Genomic DNA, 19290 nt, shown 5'->3' with positions numbered 1-19290 from the left:
CGTAAATAAAATCTGTATTTTTCTTTTTTTATCCGTTTTTCTTCAGCCTCTCCTTTTCTCTCACATCACCGCCAACTGTCTCTTCTCCGCAGAATCACAGCAACACAACAGTCATCTCTCATCAGTCAAGACTGCAGCTTGCATCAGAATCGTGAGCTTTTTTATCTGAACTCCTGTCCCTCCAGTTTGTCATTACATTCCTCCTTCTTACTTATGTTCCCTATACTTCCTCCTAAAACTGTGACATGCTCCAAGTTTTCCTGCATTTGGGAAATTTTACAAATCAAGATACTCAAAGCATTGTTTTAGCCTCTACTACCAGAGGGATGACTCCAGTGTCCTAAGTGAGAACGCTATTACATTTTATATTGGGATCTGAGATGCATAAAAAAAAAATTAAAAAAACCCTGATATGATCTTTCATACTTGTGCAGTTACTTCCACCAAGGTTTGCAAAATGCTCATGCCACAACATTAGATCTGGTAAAAGTAACATTTGATCCTAGATATGATAACTTTGCTAAGCTCTTATAATCAAAAAATGCTTTATTTGGATGTTCAGTCGAAACCAGAAGTTTAGACAATTTTTTCTCACTGTGTTACATGAAATCAGACCAACTGTTTCTGTATTAGGTCAGTCAGGATTAACAGGATTAATTATATCTGAAAACGTAACTTTTTTGAGCGTTTTTGAGTGGAAGAAGACATTACTCCAAAAGAAGCATAAAACTTGGATTACAATTTGCAAATGCTCTCAGCGACCTTAGTTGTTGGAGACGTGGCTTATGCTACAATGAAGGTGAATTTCTGTGAGACCACTGTGACGTTGAAGAAAAAAGAATAAAGCTTACAGGCCTGAGAACACCGTCCCATATAGAAAATACAGACAAGGCAGCACCACAATGTGTTGTTGCAGAAAGGACTGGTGCACCTCATAAATAAGTGGCATATTGAGGACAGACTATGTGGACATTTTGAAGCAACATCTCAATGCATCAGCCAAAAAGTAAAAAAAATTTAGTAAAAATGGGTGCAGCTCTCAATGAAAATTTTCAGATTCAGTCTAGAGCTAAAAATGGTGTGTGCAAGAAAGGCGGATTACCAATCTGACTAAGTTATAACAGTCCTCTCAGTAGGATTGGGAAAAAATTTGAGCAAACGATTGCACTACAGTTTAAGGCAATTTTACCAAATTCTAAGGAGATGTACAGTATGCAGCATTTTAACTAACCGAAATAGTTTTCAGCTTCTTTTTTTTTGTTTCTTTGTGTAAATTGTCATCAAAAATCGACATCACTTTGATTATTACTATAATGATTGATGTTGCGTAGATAAATCATATTTTCAAAAAATATGCAAAACCTCTTCATCCCTTTATTTAATTTAAACAAAAAGCAAGCTCCATGTTAAGAAAAAAAATCATTGCTCACATTAGTTTTTAGAAGGTAATTAGGAGAATTGATTTAATTCAAGAGGCTGATAAAATTCCTCATACAGTAATCTAAAGCAGATTGATTATGATAATGTTAATCAAAACAGAAAATAAAACTGTTCATCATTTTTACCTCATTCTCCAGCCCCACCTCCCACTCTCTTGCTCCATAACCATTTTAAACCGTCTTTTTTCCTGGTAATTTCTCTAAAGATACATTTTCTTTTTATCCTTTTTTCTCATTACCAGTACACAAAGTGAACCTTTGTTACACCAGCAAAACAACAACAAAACAAGTACTGAAAGGGCTCCTCAACATGAACATACTATAGCAACATCAAAAGACAAAGTAAATCTTGGTCAGTAAAGGTTACCTTCATTATCCACGCGGAGGAAAAAAAGTAACTTGTTACATAGCAAAATAAAGAAGACTATAGAGAATATCTGCAGGGTAATAACCAAGAACAGCTGACTTTACATAAAACTGGATCCCACAGACTAGATGGTGCTTAGCCAGCATGTCTCCAGCAAAAACCTGTTAAAAGACTACACACTGTACAAGACAAAAATAAGAAGCATTTTAACTTTTTACCCACAACCATATGCACACCTTTTTTTGGCAAATGGCAAAAATGTGTTGTTTTAATTTCAATATTAAAACAAACCCACTATAAAGAGTCAGAAAATGTTCACAGAAACTTATGCCATCATTATGTTCACGAACATCGATACGACATTAAAAACTGTAAAATCATCTTGAGTTAAATAAAAGAGCTTTACACTGTGGAATTGTTGTTTTGTGACAATCACCAAGCAGGTTATTAGCTGCATCTATCAGAGAGGCGTTTTTATGACCACAGCATTATAAAAGTAAGATTTATGGCACTGAACACGGCTCTATTTTAGTTTCCAAGCAAAGTTACTCTCTGTTTTCCCTACTCACCATTAAGAAAAGGGGTAGAACCTCAAACAAATTCTGCCGCCCAACTTGTTGTACACAAGGTGTCATTCATGACATAAAACGGCTATAAAACAGAAAACTTCAAAATAGGTCATAGAAACTGGCCACAGAACCTCTAAGGCCTCTAAGGCAATATCAAAACAGCTGCTCCCTGTAAAAAATTATTAAAAAAGTGCATATAACAGAATCATTGCAATGTTTTAAAAGAAACCAGTTGCTTTCTGCTACTAAAAGAAATACTTTTAGGTGTTCCATGACAAAGACCTCTGTAACAATACCAGAAAATGTCTCTAAGACATTCCTCATAGGTTGCATCGATGGTAAAAGCCGCAGACACACTCACTCAGATATTCAACCTGCCTATAAATGACCCTATAAATCCAAATGTCTTTGCTAAGCAGGTGRTGAGAAGGCATTTTAAGTGTTTGCGTCTAATCTAATCGATGCTGTACTGGACCAATGTGGATGAGCTCGTGGCACAGACGTCACAGAACACAGAAAAAGAAAAACTGACACTTGTGACCTCACATCTCTCTTCTCTTTTTTTACATCCTGTCCTGCTTTATAATCTTCAGTCCTCCATCGCCACCAATCCCACCGCTATCCCTCTTTTCAATCCTCGTCATTGTTCCCTCATCCTGACTCATCTGATCCTCAAATATCCTCCTCCCTACATTTATTCTTTTATTATTCTGTTCACCACACACCGACAATAATGACCACAGATCAAGTTGATTTAATACACAAGATGATTTTAATATTCAACAAAGCAGAAAAAAAAATGTATTCACTTCTTTCCTGTCTACCTCAACAATCAACTCAAGCCACCCGGCACACAAAAAAATAATACTTAAAAACTAAAAAAAAAAAAAAAAACTAAAATGGTTTTGCTAAGATAAGGCACATCAAATTATCATGTCATCAAATCACTCACTGAAGCAACAAAAGCAAGAGCTGCCACTCATCAACAAGGTGGTGAAAATTCATCTCCCGAGAACAAAAGGCTTAATAACCAACCATTTTAAAACGTCTTTTGTCCTACTGTCCATTCTCTGACTTACTATGTTGATTTCTGTTTTAACCCCAGCAGTGACTCCGTGCTGTTTACAAAAGCTCTGAGCGTCTTTTACCTTCTTTCCCTTCTTCTTGCGGTGAGCCGACTTCCCTGTGGATTTCTCTTTAGCTTCCTCACTCATCCCGGCAGCTGTGAGAAGCCCAAACAGCTGTGTGCGTCAGGTCCAAAAAGGCTGTTTTTGTTAATCCAACATGAATGAGTGGACGGGTGGAGTGGCGGCCACTCTGGAAGCGCGCAGAGAACAACTCGCTCAGCCGCTCACACCCACTTTCACACACAAACCCACTCTGAGCATGAGGAGAGGAGCCAGCGAGGCTCAGAGGCTGAAGCGATGGAGAGATGCACATTCTGGCTCTTTCCCTTTGCCTCTGTTCCCTCTCTCTTTTTTTCTCGTCCAGTTCGCTTCTCTACCTGTGGTCGCCTCCCACACGCTCCACAAGTGAGATCAGAGCAGCAACAAGCTACAGCATGGGGGCTTGAGTATTAATAGCAATCATTGCCAGCTCATCTACAGGTTGTTTGTGTCTGTGTGCCTCTTACAAACCTCTTGAAAAAGTAAAAAAAAAAACAGCAAAAAACAAAACGGAAAATCTAAGAAACAGATTTAATATAAACCCAATAACAGGCATGGGCCAGATATCTGAGCAATTTTTACAGTTAGAATAGGAACAAAATATGATATATATATACACATATATTATTCCTCTATCATTTAAACATTTACATGTAACAGACAGATTTCTTAATGTATTTGTATGGTATAAAAGATAATCTTAATGTTTTTTTAAGTGTTTTAGTGACAAAAAATAAAAAATAAAGACATTATATTGTTGTATCCAACTGCACATTAAGATGGATATGCCGAATAATTGGCCAACGTTTTCACAACAGGAAACTTTTTTGGGTTTTTTGTAAAAGTCAGAAAAACAACTATTCGGGGATGGGAAAAAAAAAGAAGACAGGGCACAGGTGAGTGCTACGTCCAACTGGAAATCGCCTTGTACACTATCAAATCTCTCAATTTATGTTAAATCCATAAAATTAACCTAATTAATTTTCAATCAGTTCTATACTGATTTCCACTTTCAACTGACAGAAACATAACAATGGAACTTCAGTGAACCTTGCGCAAATATGCATGGAGAAATGATGTTACTAGGATAAACCTAGCTCAATCAAACTAGATGGAGAGTGTCTATGAGCCTCAATTTCCACTAATGGCATAAATTCTTAATTTTACGTTGGCCTGAACTTTGAACATGCCGCTCTCGCACACAAAAGTGCATTGATCTGAACCTTTTTTAATCGCAGCACTGGCTGTGTTTAAGGTAGTTGTCCTGCTAAGATATACAGCTCCGCTCCAGTTTCATGTATTTCAACAGCCACAGGTTTTCTATCAGGTATTTAACCCCAACCATCCTCTCATCAACTCTGACCAGCGAGAAAAAATACTCCCACAACATTCCATTTCCGCTACCATGTCTCACTCTGAGTAAGATTTTTGTTCTTTGTTACATTTTTTTGTCTCATGTGACTGTAACATCTTCCTTCCTGTGTTTGCGCTGTCCCCTACGAGGTCCCTGGCAAACAATGGTTTTCTTCCAACCAAACTTCCACTTTGTGGAGTTCAATATAATTTTCCTATCAAATGACTCTTTCATGTAAGCTGTGTTGTCTCTGCAGCTCCTCCGGAGTTATTATGTGCTACTTGGTTGCTTTTCAGCAGACAGTTTAGGTTGATGGCTATGTCTTGGGCTCATCCTGTTGCAATGTCTAAGAGAGAGACGCCATTAAACCCAGGCCAAATATATTTATCATTTAATAGCTTTTATTTCACCAGAAAAAAAAAATCCCATTGACGTTGAAAGAATCCCAGATAAATCACCATCCATAGAAAGAGAACAATAGGTTATTAGCAGTAGTAGCTCAGCCGTAGCCCCATCCAGGTAGGTGGCACAGCTAAATAAAACACCAGGCCAGGTGTAGCTTCTATGAAGAGAAAAACAAACAACTGATCATGATCTGACTCATACCAAGCTCAAAACAGTGTGCATCAAATAATCTGTGGTTTCTCATGGGCTTGGAAGCCAAAATAGTGATAGATTGATTGACTAATGCATCCTTAATGGTGTTCTGCTCATAAACACAACCTAAAGATTATATTACAAACTCAAGCCTAGGTACAATTTTTACCATGAGACAAAATAATGAATGAGGAGAAAGTTATAAAATTATGAACTACTCTTCACTAACAAAGACAAAAGTGAAGGAAAACCTTGCTAACAGTCACTGCTAACCTACTGCTTCCTTATCAATAATGAACAAAGGCAGGAAATCCCCCATGGTGGTGGATCATTGGACTATTGCACTCACATGGAGTCTGTTTTTGTGATTGGATTATGCCAGTGTGAGTTAGTTTACCCATTACAATTATAAGTGTACCGTACACCCAGAAGCAAAAGCATTTAGGGATTGTAACCGAGGTTATTTATGATTTCATTCTCTAAGACAGAGCCACTCATTCAGTCTGTTAAATGTTATGCCTGCAGGAATTAGGCTCATCCTACAGGCATCATAATAAAAGGTTCATTTTAAGGCATGATTTTGTGTCATATTTCATATGAGACTAATGACCTCTCATGTTTACACTGTAAACAGATTCTGACTCAACTGAAGCGTGTAGCATGACACCTGGTGGCCACAGCTTGCTATTACAAAAAAACCTAAAGTTCAGTTTTCCAAATTACTCCTAAAAATTTAAAACTTGATGCAATTAAAACCCATAAAGTAGCATAATTTTCTTTATTTTCTTTATTTGGGAGTACTCATTATACTCCCAAATAAAGATGAGGCAAAAACAGCCATATTTTGAGGCAAAACAGTCAAAAACCTGCTCCTTATAATAGCGTTCCTGTTAAACTCAGACCTTCCTTATTCAATGATTGACTTGAGAGGTGAAAGTTTGATTTCCTGGAAAGTTTCTGTAAAGAAATCTACAGTGGCGTTATCCTGCATGTCTAATTGCGAGCATAAAATTCAAGCAGTAAAGCTATATCAGATTTCTTTGTAGTCTTCCGCCAGCCCTCTATTTGAAAGGTATTCATTCTGTAAACTTTTTTACTTAAGAGGGCTAGAAAAACATCCATTTTTGTAAAGGTTAGCATCACTCGAAGATGGGTCATTTATCAGTATTAAGGTATATAGAGGATTTTTTTTCCCTCAATGTGTTAACACTTCCTGTAAAATATTTAGACAAAGTCTATACTCCTACTTATTTAAAATATGTTATGTTAATATTACTGCTGGTATACTAAATTGTAGGATTGTTCCATTTTAGCAGGAGTTTTAAAAATAGTTGCATGTTTTTCCAAATAAAACAGGTATATCATATTACAGTGAGGTACAGACAGATTACAGGCATCAAGATGTGCCAAGACTTTGAAAACCTGTTTTAAAAATCCTAGACTTTCCCATCATAGCATTCATAATGTTTAACGTCACGTCAAAGAAAGTTACAAAGTGACCAGAGTTTTCTCCAGCTTTTGGAATATTAGAACAGTGTTCTCCCTTGACCCACTTGTTCCAGTGCGCTATTGGTCAGCTGGTAGAAAAGATACTTCTTGTTTCTAAGAAGAAAAAGAAACTTTTCTGGAATGAAGCTAAAGGACCATACGGGCTGCATGATATTTAAAAAAAACAAAACAACTGATAACCATATTTTTGATAAATATTGCAATGTCATTTACAACAAATTCAATCCTCACTCCTCTCTTTCTCATCTATGCTTCTATATGAGATTTAGAGACGTTGGTATAAAAACTAATGCTCAGGTCTTTATATCAAAAATAAACATCATAAGCGAACATTTTAGACATCATTATTAGAAGTGCAATAACCAATATAATATGGCAATAATATGTTGGAATTCTGTGTTAAATCCCGTTTCACTATTGTTTCAGTGAAACAATAGTTTACTCGTACTGTGAAAATGTCATGCTTACTGCCAGATATCAACATTTGTAGCACTTCTCCTCTGTCCTTCCAGCTCTGCCTCTTCGGACCGTCTCCTTCACTACTCGGCGCAAATTGAAACCGACAACTCAAACACACCTTCACTTTCACGCACACATAATAATAATGTGTCTCTCCCTGATTGCATCCAACCAAAGAGCAGTAACTCAATATCCTTGTAGCTGACATTAACCCTTTCAACCAGCCATTAGATGCCTGCTGGAAAGGGGAGTGGTTTTTTGGGGKTTTTTTTATGATTGCACTGTAAGTGCTCCATAACTCTGAATAATAACAGACAAAGAGAGATGTTGGTTATTGGAGCTTGAGGGTGGTCAGGAACAGTGGGATGCTAATGGGAGCAAAACAATCAGCTCGAGAGGAGGATGCACTGTTCATTTAGACCTCGATGATAAGTAAACATGAAACTTCAGATTTCACAGGGGAAATAGGAGGGTTCATTAATTTCTTCAGTTACTACCGCAGAGTAAACAAGAAAAATGGGAAGCGTTGTGAAAGAGAGAGAGACGGCGGAGTTGGGATCTGCCTGCATAAATGTAACATGAGATTTATTCTGTCTTAATTTATGGGAAGGCAGTGAAGGTCTGAGGCAGAAAAATATGTTCTGGTTTGCTGAGTGGCCTCAGACTGCTTTGCAAGAAGAGTTGTTTGCATGTTTGATGCGAACAACAAAAACTGTATGGAGTTATCTCAGAATAACAATAATTTTGATTATAAACTGCAGTGTGTGTCTGATATCATTTTGGTAGATTAGTTGAAAGCATTCAAATTAATTCATCATTTATTGCAGTCAAATTATCTGAAAGACAAATTTAGAACAACCTTTAATTTGATTATATTTGTTTAGAGTAGGAAAACAAGTCAATGTTGAACTATTCTCTCTTTTTGGCACCCATTGCAATTTGTATTTAATATGAAAATGAAGAATGACTTCATTAAAGGAGCTGTATTAAAAGTTTCCCAGACACACAGCGCTATTTTATAGGACAAACAACTAACCAAGTTACCTTCACTTGTTGTAAAAATGGCATATGACTTAAAATCAACTTGACTGTGTAATTGAACACCTTTAAATTGGGTCTCTGTCTCTAAGAAACTCTTGCTCTTTCTGAAACTCCACCTTTGTGAAGTCAACACAACAGCGCTCCATTTTTAACCCTTCAGCAACTTTTTTTTTTTTTTTTTACCAGCTAGCTTTTCACTGAGAAGTAGCTCATATGATGACCTCATTAGCTGCACAGTTCCACCAGGTGTTTGCTAATTGCTGGTGGTAATTAGCCTGGAAGCTGCAGCACCGAGGAGCAGCTTCGTCTTCGAAGGTGGCGCTCCCTCCCCCCCAAGCGTTTTGCACAGAGGATTTGCTGCCATTGGAGATTAAAGGATTTCTCAAATATGCATGAAAAAAATCAAAGCAACAGTCCAGGTATGTTTTTGACTTAAAAAGTCAATTTTACATCATTCTGCCCCTGTAAGCTGAATAGTTCTAGGAACTCTTAATATCCACTGGGATGTAAATATGACATAACAGAGAAGTCCACTGACCAAAAGACTGAATGAGTTTATCTTGACACCACAAACAGGGATGACAAAAGGAAGAGGAAGTTTAAAATTGTCTTTAGAGCTCACTGTTAGAAAACTGCACCAAAGAGTGCCATTTCATGGTTACCAAGTTTCAGTAACAACAATTAGCTCCAGCTAACATGGTATTTGTTTTTTTGGAGAAAAAAAAAATCTCTCTGTCCTACCTTCGCAAATGTAAAAATGCAAAGCTTACAAAATGTGTCCATATTTTTCTTGATTCTTGGCTCAAAAGCTTGTGTCATTTCTTTTCTGGCTCTAGTAACCTTTATCTGAAAGMTGTCRTACAGGAAATCGAGTAAGACATGCCACAAAAGGTCAATGTGATGGGACTCGAACCAGTGATGGTCGCGTAGAGAACTAAGGCTTCCATATATGGGTTGTGCGCTTTACACCTGCGCCACCACCGTCCCCATCTTGTGTCAACTTGTTCACTTTTGAAGAAGCATTTTGGATCCATGGAGGACTMCTCTATTAAAACACTGCTGCAACCTGGATGACTGAAAATATGTTTTAAACAGACCAAATGAGAGCAAACTGAAGCTACTCAGCCTGCCCCAACTTGTTCAGCTTTTCAATTAAACCTGAACAGCGCTGCCTTCACATATTTGGAAGTTATACCACAGCATTTGAAGAAATTGCAGAATATCTTAGTGCACAGCCTTTTTAATCTATCAGCTAATAAATATTAAAGACAAGGAACACCAATGGCAACAAAGCAACATCCACATGAACCTATTCCTAATTTTGCATATTTTTCACACTGATGGTTCAGAAGCAAAATATGCGATTAGATTAAAGTTGTATGCAAAAATTGATGGCACATGTAGGCCCACATCTGCTTCAAAGAAATTTCTTGGGAAAACCTGAGCTCACTGCAGGTGTGAACTTGTTGCAGGCGACTAGGTGGTAAATTGTGAAATCTCTGGTCAAAATGGCAGATGATAGAATGTAGCGTTTTGGCTCAGAGTAAAACGGTCACCCCCGCAGCAAAGGCAAAACACTAAGGCTTGTGTTGGCTCCACATCAGGGGATTTTTTTAAAAGGCGGTTTTGATATTAATATAAGTGTGTTTGTTTTCTTCTTAAAACAAAACTCCCACAAAAGCTGCACCTTGCCTTAAAGTTTTATGTCTGTCACCACGTTGCCTGACGTGAAGGAATGTCCAAATACTAGTACTTGATAAAGATCAAGTTTTTGTGTAATCAAAACCAACAAAAGAAAAAAAAAAGAAAGAAAAAAATCATCATTAACAGTTTGTTTGCTTTTATCTGATTTTTACTCATTGCCTGCTTAATTTGTTTACATTTCCTCCCACCACCACCWTCTCCACAYCTGAAGTCTAAGATTACAGTTCAGACACTAAACCAATGCTGAATGTCCAAATTAGGAATAATAAAGACAAAAACTATCTTTGATGCCCCTTGCATACTAATGACCTCATTTGAGAGGGAATCTTGATGAAGACCAGCCAGGAGGAAATTAGTCTGAGTTCATACTCTGTTACCAAGGCAGCACCATGGCGAAAGATGAATCCCTATGGTAACAACATTAGAGTGGCAGGATTTCTCCATGGCAACCCTCAAAAAAAAAAAAAGCTTTCAAGAGGAAGTTCAGCATGAAAGAGATTATCTCAATCAATAGATTCAGTAGTTTATTTATGCCTGGGCCTCAATCTGCTCCTCCAGTACTCACAGATTCAGACAGGCTGACATTCAGTCCAAGAGTCATGTGCCTGAAAATGCACCAGCTGGGATGGAAAGGTCACCATGAGTGCAATGACCCCGGGTTCAGCTCTCAACAAGTACTTCCAGATAAGCATTAAATTACTTGAAAAAAAAAMCACACAAAAAAACAACTTTTTTGTGCTCCCAAATTGACATATAGTGGGCTTATTTTCTTTCGATTGTCTCTGGTTATGAGCAGATCAAATATCATTTTCCATATTAATTAGATTCATCAGCACTAAAATTTCTCTATTTTGGTCTAAAAGTGCATCTACTAACAGTGTGCCCTTTAATCAGTTAATATAACTTCTTGATTCTATGCTGCATCTTATGAACATGCGGCAGGTTTTGTCTCTTTTAATGTCGTATAACCCATAGGAAAATAAAAAAAATAATAATAATAATCAGCAGGTCAGACTTCAAAGAAAGGCAGAAAATGGTCAATTCTGATCTGGGCACCAACGAAGGATTCCTTTAACTTTACTGTGTGCTTTCTGGGAGATTAGTGCTGCCTGTTTATTCAGCACCAAAGATCGAAAAGAATGTGTAGTAAAAAAAAATTGGATCTCTCTCATCAGCTAACATAATTGGACACGTCTCCTGCTGTAACACCATGTAAAAAAGAAGTGTTAAACAAAAAGGTTAAACAGTCGTAAAGCAAGAGAGACTCACTTGCACAAAAGAAAGAAAAAAAAGCAAAAAACTTTCACTCTTTCACACAGACACATGCACGCGCTCACGCAAACACACACGACAATTGAGAAAGAGCAGACACACAAACAGCAGTCACAAAGGCTCCCTCCTTTGATTTACAATCCGTCTTTGTCTTGGGATCGACGCACTAACACAATACTAATGGATGCAAAAAGGACACGGTTCCACGCCTAAAATGGTCTTATCGCCAAGGCTGGCGAGCCGCACAGCGATGGTAGCCCAGCTGGAAAACTTGGATCCCCACTCACGTTCTGCCAGCGAGCACTTAGGAACCAGTGACRCATCCGTTATTTCATCATCAAGTTATCTGTCCTGAAACAGGTGCCAACAGCAAGCTTCGTATAGTTTTTCTTTAAAAATACTCTCAAATAGGTTGATCACTAAACGTATTTCCACCACATTGTTAGTGGAAGAATATTTTAACAATAACAATTTAGATTATTAGCAGTATTACTGTGATGCAGTAAAAAAAAAAAAAACTCACGCAACCTCTTACTTTTTAACTGCACAATTTAGTTGTAAGGTTAAATATGTTTTGGTAATTTATTTTGTTAAGGCTTTCGTTACCCTCCTAAAATTTTCTGTAAAACAAAAACTGTCATTTCGTAACACTTATGTAGCTCTACGTTACTTGCCAAAACAAYCCAATATTGTCAAGTTAACATAACCTCACACAACCTTGTGTATTTGTAAAAGTATTCACTCTTCCTTTCACATTTTTGTCATATTTGACCTTAATCTTAATCCTTAATCTATTCATCAGGACGTTATGTCTTGCACAAAGTAGTGCAAGATTATGAAGTAGAAGCAAAATGTTACATTGCAGTGTCAACATTTTTTTTTTTATAATCAGTGAAAATCCAAAGACCCTGAATTAAGTTTGCATTCATTCACCTTTATCTGATACTGCTAAAAAGAAATCCCGTGCAACCAACTGCGTTAAGCAACCATCTAACAGGTGAATAGGCCACCAGTGTGTAATTTAATCTCAGTATAAATACAGCTGCTCTGTGAAAAGCTCAAATCTTTGTTGGAGAACATTAGAGGGCAAACAGCAAGATTAACATTGACGAACAAAGCAGAAAGATCAGAGATGAAGCTGCGGAGAAGTTTCAAGCAGGGTTCGGTAATAAAACAACATCCCAATGTTGAACATCTCACTGAATACATGGCACAACCGTAAATCCACCAAGACATAGCAGCCAATCTAAAGCGACAGGGGAGCATTATTCGGAGTAATTCTGGAGGAGCTGCAGAGATCCAGAGGGAGAGACTCTGCTGGTTGAATGTTCACCCATTTGAATCCTTACAGCTCAAGGACATAATCCACCAGTCTGTAGTGGTGACAGTCGGTGCGACTGCCCGGCTTGGAGTTTTTGTTTCTCTTTCTGTCTCAGTTGATAATAACAAGTGACACACTGGTACGTATTCATCCATTCATTTATTGGCTCATTCTTTCTTGCTGTGTCAGATGTTACTATAGGACTACATCTTTTCTGTTCTGTCCAGCTGCTCTACAGTAGGATGTTGTCTTGTTTGGATCATTTTTTATCCAAACAAGTTTATTATCTGACACAGTAATAATGTCCAACTGCACATAATGGGGCGTATCATAAACAAAACACACGCATTAACCCTCCCGCGATCGTAATTTCACAGTCTTGAGTTCAAGACAAAATGAAGGAAAAATAAGATTCCCTGCGTTTGTCCGACATTCGGCCCTAGCCTTTACTCCGATTTTTATTAAACTCAAATAACATCAAAGCACAGACCGTCGGTTKACGCATTCATAACCAGAAAATGGTGAGAGGTTTCAGTTTAGTGAAGAAAAAAGAAATACAACCCACARAATTCCCAGTGTTTGATCAGCTGATCTCCCATCAAAGCAATAACTGATTAATTGGCAATTCTCTAGTTTCTCTGAATGTTAATCCGTCTGGACAGATGTGAAGATCCAATTTCTTAAACGTTAATCATTTTAAGTTGTTCTTTTTTTTTGTTTTTGTTTGCTTTTTACAAATAACTCTTTGGAGATGTACACAAATCCAGACCACATTTCCAGTGAAATAAGTTGCACCTAAACCAGCTTCTGTTTGCAGCCGTCAGGATGATCCAGGCTGATTATTTGACAATAGATGCCATTCAGTTTCCACAGACTGTCTATGCTGTCCCACTGTGTGTCTGGCTCTGCTACTTCACGAGGCATCCCTGGGTGTCCTGACGAAAGCGAGCTCAGATTAACACCACATACGGTTATCAGGAAGTTACACATTCACTCTTGAGAGCAAACAGAATAGTGCTAATAGTGCTAAGTCAGCACACAAAAACTACTGATCCTCCATGTTTGTTCGAAGCTCTGGCGACACGCATTTTACAACTGCTCTTTGGAAGGATACCAACAGGTGTTTACCAAATACTTTATTGCCTTCTCAAAGACAGTAATTCARTGACTTGGCATTAGCTCACCATGACTGAGGTCATGTTTGCCCTCTTCACTACAATACACAGTTCAGAAATGCAGCCGGTGGGTGAATCGGTGACCTCACTGCCTCCCCTGCAGCCCACTGAGTCAGCTGAATGGGGCATTTTTCCTCATAGTCAGCAGGGCAATTGGAAAGCATCACCTAAGACAAATTAATAAGAACACTAAGACCATGAAGATGCCTATACCAGTATGTTCGGGCTATAAAACTAGCCACATTTAGCAGGCTTATAAACTTAATACATCATGGGATTTTGAACACTTTCTTGGCATTTGAAGTTTTCCGGTTTTCTGCCAGAGTTTAAATCAGATTTTTTTTTTTTTTTTTTAAGAAACACTGTATTTTAAAGAGCTTATAATGTCACGCATCATGAGGGTTTTTGGTAGAGAACAGGTCTACTGCATTGCAGATGCTCCACTTTCRTGACACTTGTTGGAAAAACTCAATCGTAGTGACATCCGACCAAAGCACACAGTTMCGGTAACYGTTCCAGCAGATGGTTGAAATTGCAAGGATTCATGTTTGTGATGGCAGGACAGAAAAGGCAACCTTGGTGCATGTAGTTGATGCTTAATAGTTGCTAAACCAATAATGTGTCTCTTTGCTATAGTTCTTCAACAGTGARCTTTTCTTCAGCTGGARCTGTGGCCTTCGTRAAAACAGAAAGATTTATGACCTGTTCCAAATATCAGTCAATGTTGGTGGAAAAAGTGCAGAAATGATTTGTCATGGTCTCGTTTTAACAGCAATGTGTTGACTTTTGCCCACTCTGCGTAGTTTGTAATGGCTTTTATGGTGACTTGGTGATGGAATGATGCCATTATTTACTGCTGTGATCTTTGGACACTTTTTTTTATCTCGATTACCATCATCCWCTCTGTTTGTTGTTTTCTTTTTGAAGAGTGGCTAAAAGAAATRGCCCTCTGAGTGACAACATGCATTTTATACTCCATGGAAAGTAACAGTTTCTAAACATTTATGCCTTAATGTTTAAATCACAAGAAATGTTTCCAGTGAATYTAYTCTATAGAAATTGTTATATGTGCTTAGGCTGATAACACTGATGAGTTGGTAAAAAATGTTATTTCTTACCATGGGATTTATTTGAATAATCAAATTTGTATAATGGTTGGATTTTTTTTCAATTAAAAATGTGTGCTGCCCTCTGACAAAATGGCACCTTGTATGGTAAATAATGTTGCCAAAAACTTGAGAATTCCTCTGTGATTCTCCAAACTGAGCTTACTCCAATTGTGGTCTAATCAAAAGTAAGCTCAGTTCTCCAAACTGAGCTTACTCCAATTATGGTCTAATCAAAATAAGTTATTTAAAAAATTAAAAAATTATCAACTCCACAACCTTACTTCAAAAGAAAAGACATCACTTTGTTCTATAGTCATGCTCGTTTGCCTCAGTTGTGAACAATTATTGTTGAAAAATTAAAAAAACCTTGTTGATAAAGGCTTGGCTCYAACACAGAGCTGGCCCATAAAACTGAACTGTGAGGCGCTCATCATGGCATCCCATAAACTCYAATACATTCCCACAACGCAGCACTTCTCCTTTTGATCCCATCAGACCACCCTGTACACACACAGCAGTCATTGTGGTGACCATTAGCTTTTCACCAGGACATAGGTGGAGACTCGCACTCATTGTTTGCTCCTCCACAATAAACCTCCAGCACGGCGTCTTGGCAACAGACACCAGTACTTTGGAAGTGAACGGCTTTCCATTTCCCACTACAATCTGTGGTCAACCATTAAGCCAGAAGGAACCGCAGATAGATAGATGAACAAACACAGGACGGGCAGCCGTGTGAATGAGGATTGCACAAGTTCAAATTGCTATTTCAGCCTTCAAAAGAAGCAATGTTGACGTCAAAATATTAGCTAAAGGACGCATGTTTTGGTTTCAAGTTATGAAGGCAAAATGGCTGAAGAAGCAGGCTGGGAACAAGGAGACCTCTAGTTTATGTAAAAATTCCACATGTAAAAATTCCTTACCAAGATCATTATGTCACAATGCCTGCTGTCCCACTTTGAATACTTTGCGTGCTATCATAACATCTTGAAATTTATGATAGCAATCCCCAGAGGTGAAAAAATATGTTCCTGGTTAGAAAAGACAATGCAGTCGATCCTGTTCTTGCGCGCCTGCCGGCAAACCCATACACAAACATCAACACAGAGTTGATGACAGATTTTTAAATAGGTGTAAAATGTGATGTCCACCTTTCAAACGTGTCAAGTCCAGCACTAAACCAATGGGCAGGAAGGAATACACGAGAGTAATCAGCCATAAGAGTAACGATTAACCAAAACTGTGAATGATTCAAGTTATGCCAGAAAAAAAAACAAAGCAAAGAAACACACAAAGTCAACACCTTGAAGACAGGAATGCGGTATCCTCAGACTGCTTGTGAAATGTTTGTAATTATGATAAGAGCATTTTGAAGGCTGCCTGCTATAAAGCTCTGCCGGGTCAAGGTTGATGCCTAAGGCTTCATTCAAGAGGATTTAAGGTCATGAGTTACACACATAGGTTTGGTTTTATCTTGCTAAATTTAGGCAACTTCTGCTTACAGATTAAAGTTTTCCATCATCGTTCAGTTCACCCAAATCAAAAAGTGTGCCTTGCTTTTCTGTTCAGCCCTTTTGTGTCAGTAGTTCCCGCCACCTTTCTCAACAAGGTGGCGTGAACTACGAATTCATACAACTTGTATGTATTCAAGTTGTATGAATTCGTAAAATTCATACAACTTGTATGATTTTTTTTTCTACCAGCACATACCTAGAGAATGACGTTCTCCAGATTTTCTTTGTAAAATACCCCAAKCTCAGTCCGATATGATGGGGCGTCTGTGAACATCAGTTTTTAAATCTCGACACCGATTCTAAATCARATATTGAATTTCTGCCCGAGAATTGTGTTTTTTGCAGCCTACAKCAGGTTTTCTTCCAGTATTTTCCTGTATTAAGCTTAAATTTATCTTCTCACCAACTCTGACCAAGCATCCTTGCATCTTCTGAAACATATGCCCATAGTATAAAGCTGTGATATTTAGTTAGTCTTCTTCCAAACATTGCATTTTCCATGTAGGTYAAGTTTCATGATGTCGTCATGAAACATCATGWCATAGTAAACTTTTTTCTAGAGGTTTACCGTGTCTCCAACATGGAGTAGTTCCTTCAATAATAGCTTTCTTTTTGCCACCTCTCTAGTGTGTGGCGATTGTAACGTGCCAAAATTTGAAAAGCAATTGAACATGTATGAACACTCTTGCGACTCTACACACTTCGTTTTCATTTGGCTGTGTTCTCTCACATCAGTGACAACAGCTAAATCCACAATGGTAGAAAACAACAAATAAGGGGTGGATTTAGTCACATGCAGCTGCAAATGATCTAATCTCTATCAGCTCTTGTGAAAACAGTGACAAGCCTAGACAGGGATCTAGGATGCAACTACAGTAACAGATAAAAAAAAAAGCCTTAATAGCAGCGTGTAGAGTTAATAAACAAGTGATCTTGATAAAAGCCTTTGTTTCAAATCATGTAACCATAAAAAATATGTTTWGTTTTTTTGTAATCACATGCACCTGACAAGAAAACATCAAAACTACCAAAGTTTAGGTTGTACATTTCTGTACATGTATCAATTGCTCTCTGCTGTAAGCTGTTACTATTATAAAACTGCAAACYTTTGGCAGTCATTGAGTTAATAAATGTTCTCTTTATTAAGTTATCTGGAAAAAAAATTACAATAAATTAAAATACCACAGCAATTTTAAGTCTTATACCACCTAGTCACCACCACTGCAGGAGAATAGGTTTATTAGAGTCTGGCTTTAATCCAGTGGCTGTGAACAAGCAGGTACTATGAGTTTAATCTCCAAACTGGGCATGTGTGTTTCAGATGGGGGTAGGCTGACCTGTCTGCGTCCTTTCCTTTTGAGCTTAAAATTTGCCGCCACAAATAAGAAGCAGCAAAGARAAGATTTTAAATTAAAATGGGAAGAAAAGACAGGCTCAGATGTTCAAGTTTTTCCCTTTCAAACGGGTTATTTTTTACTTTTTTGCAATGTCCATTATACCTAAATGCTCTAAGGCAACAGTTATTTCAGTTTCTTGCAACAATTTCTCCCTTTCGCTTCACTTTCCACTGATGTAACAGAAATATGTCATTGGCTGTATGCCATAATTACCAATATTAACTGACAAAAAGAACAAATATAAATTTGTGTGCAAGAAATTTCTAAAAAAGCTTTTACTTTTCTACCAGAATTACTTGCGTAGCCTGCTTTTTGATGATTTTCTAATTTACCGAGGACCACCTGCATGTGTGGCATACGAGATCTGATCACCATGGGGGGATTTTAGTGTAATCTCATAGTTATAAGCAAGAGGGTGAATACTAAGTCAACTGTCAGAGTAGTAAAACATAGAAAGTCTCAACACAGAGCTTGTTGCTCATTTTGACATTTAAAAAGTCGCACTTTAAATTGATTAGTCAGCTCACCACTACTCTTTACCTTGCGCTTTCATACGGAATTGCTGTTATCGCGGCTATTAACACAACAAAACAACGCCACCAAACCCCACTGAGAGAGAAAGTTGGCGCTTACAGAGAGGCATTGAAACTTTCACCAGCTCCCTTACCTGCTCTTCGTGGTCACCTGTGGCGGAAGAAGCCATGTTGAAGAAGAAGACGCGTGCTGTGCAGCTGCTCTCAGGTGAGTTTGATCCACGGGAGATCCAAACACAGTAAAATATCCGCAGTGGAAACGCATACGAGGGTCAARCATCTGAGGAAGACCGGCTCTGGGAAATATGTGGTGGACTGGAGCCTTCAGAGTTGGGGAAAAGTATTCCAGGGACAGCGGAGTTCTGTGCCCGTGTAAACTCCAGGTGAAACCGGGGTGGAGGGGCGGGGGAGTGTACTGCTGCTGCCGCTGCCTGGAGGACCGACTGTRACAGAAACTTRGTGAAAAACAGCCGCTGGGGGGCGGTGTTGCTTGCTTCATTGAGTCAAATGACATTTGGGCTAAAATAGGTATTTTAGGACTGCACATTTTCAAAAGTTAAATTACATATAGAGGTCTAATTAGTTGATTCTTGGTGCAAAAAAACTGAATGAAATCGACCCATCAACATAAATGTTTTATGTTGGATACATAATTTAGCCATTTAATAAAAAATGTGTTGTACATTTCAGTTTTCCACATTTACATTAATCATAGGTGTCTTCATTCCACAAACCAGGACTTTATTTCAACCATAACCTAAAAA

General features: G+C 38.0%; 1 protein-coding gene across 2 annotated transcripts in view; it reads right to left on the bottom strand.

Moving 5' to 3' along the window:
- Window positions 1-18926, bottom strand: part of LOC103481688 (ankyrin-3-like) — a 136534-nt gene extending 117608 nt beyond the window's left edge. Inside the window, exon 1 of one of the 2 annotated variants that reach the window (XM_008437344.2) lies at window positions 18661-18926. In XM_008437344.2, the coding sequence (XP_008435566.1) occupies window positions 18661-18696 (36 nt within the window). In that variant the 5' untranslated portion in view covers window positions 18697-18926. Of the gene's footprint in view, window positions 1-3523; window positions 3880-18660 lie in introns of those variants that run through there. The other variant, XM_008437342.2, reaches the window with a different exon arrangement.
- Between the last annotated feature and the right edge of the window lie 364 nt (window positions 18927-19290).

Source organism: Poecilia reticulata, linkage group LG19 (genome assembly GCF_000633615.1).
Source record: "Poecilia reticulata strain Guanapo linkage group LG19, Guppy_female_1.0+MT, whole genome shotgun sequence".
In the NCBI taxonomy this organism is placed as follows: domain Eukaryota; kingdom Metazoa; phylum Chordata; class Actinopteri; order Cyprinodontiformes; family Poeciliidae; genus Poecilia; species Poecilia reticulata.
This window is presented reverse-complemented; position numbering and strand designations above follow the sequence as displayed.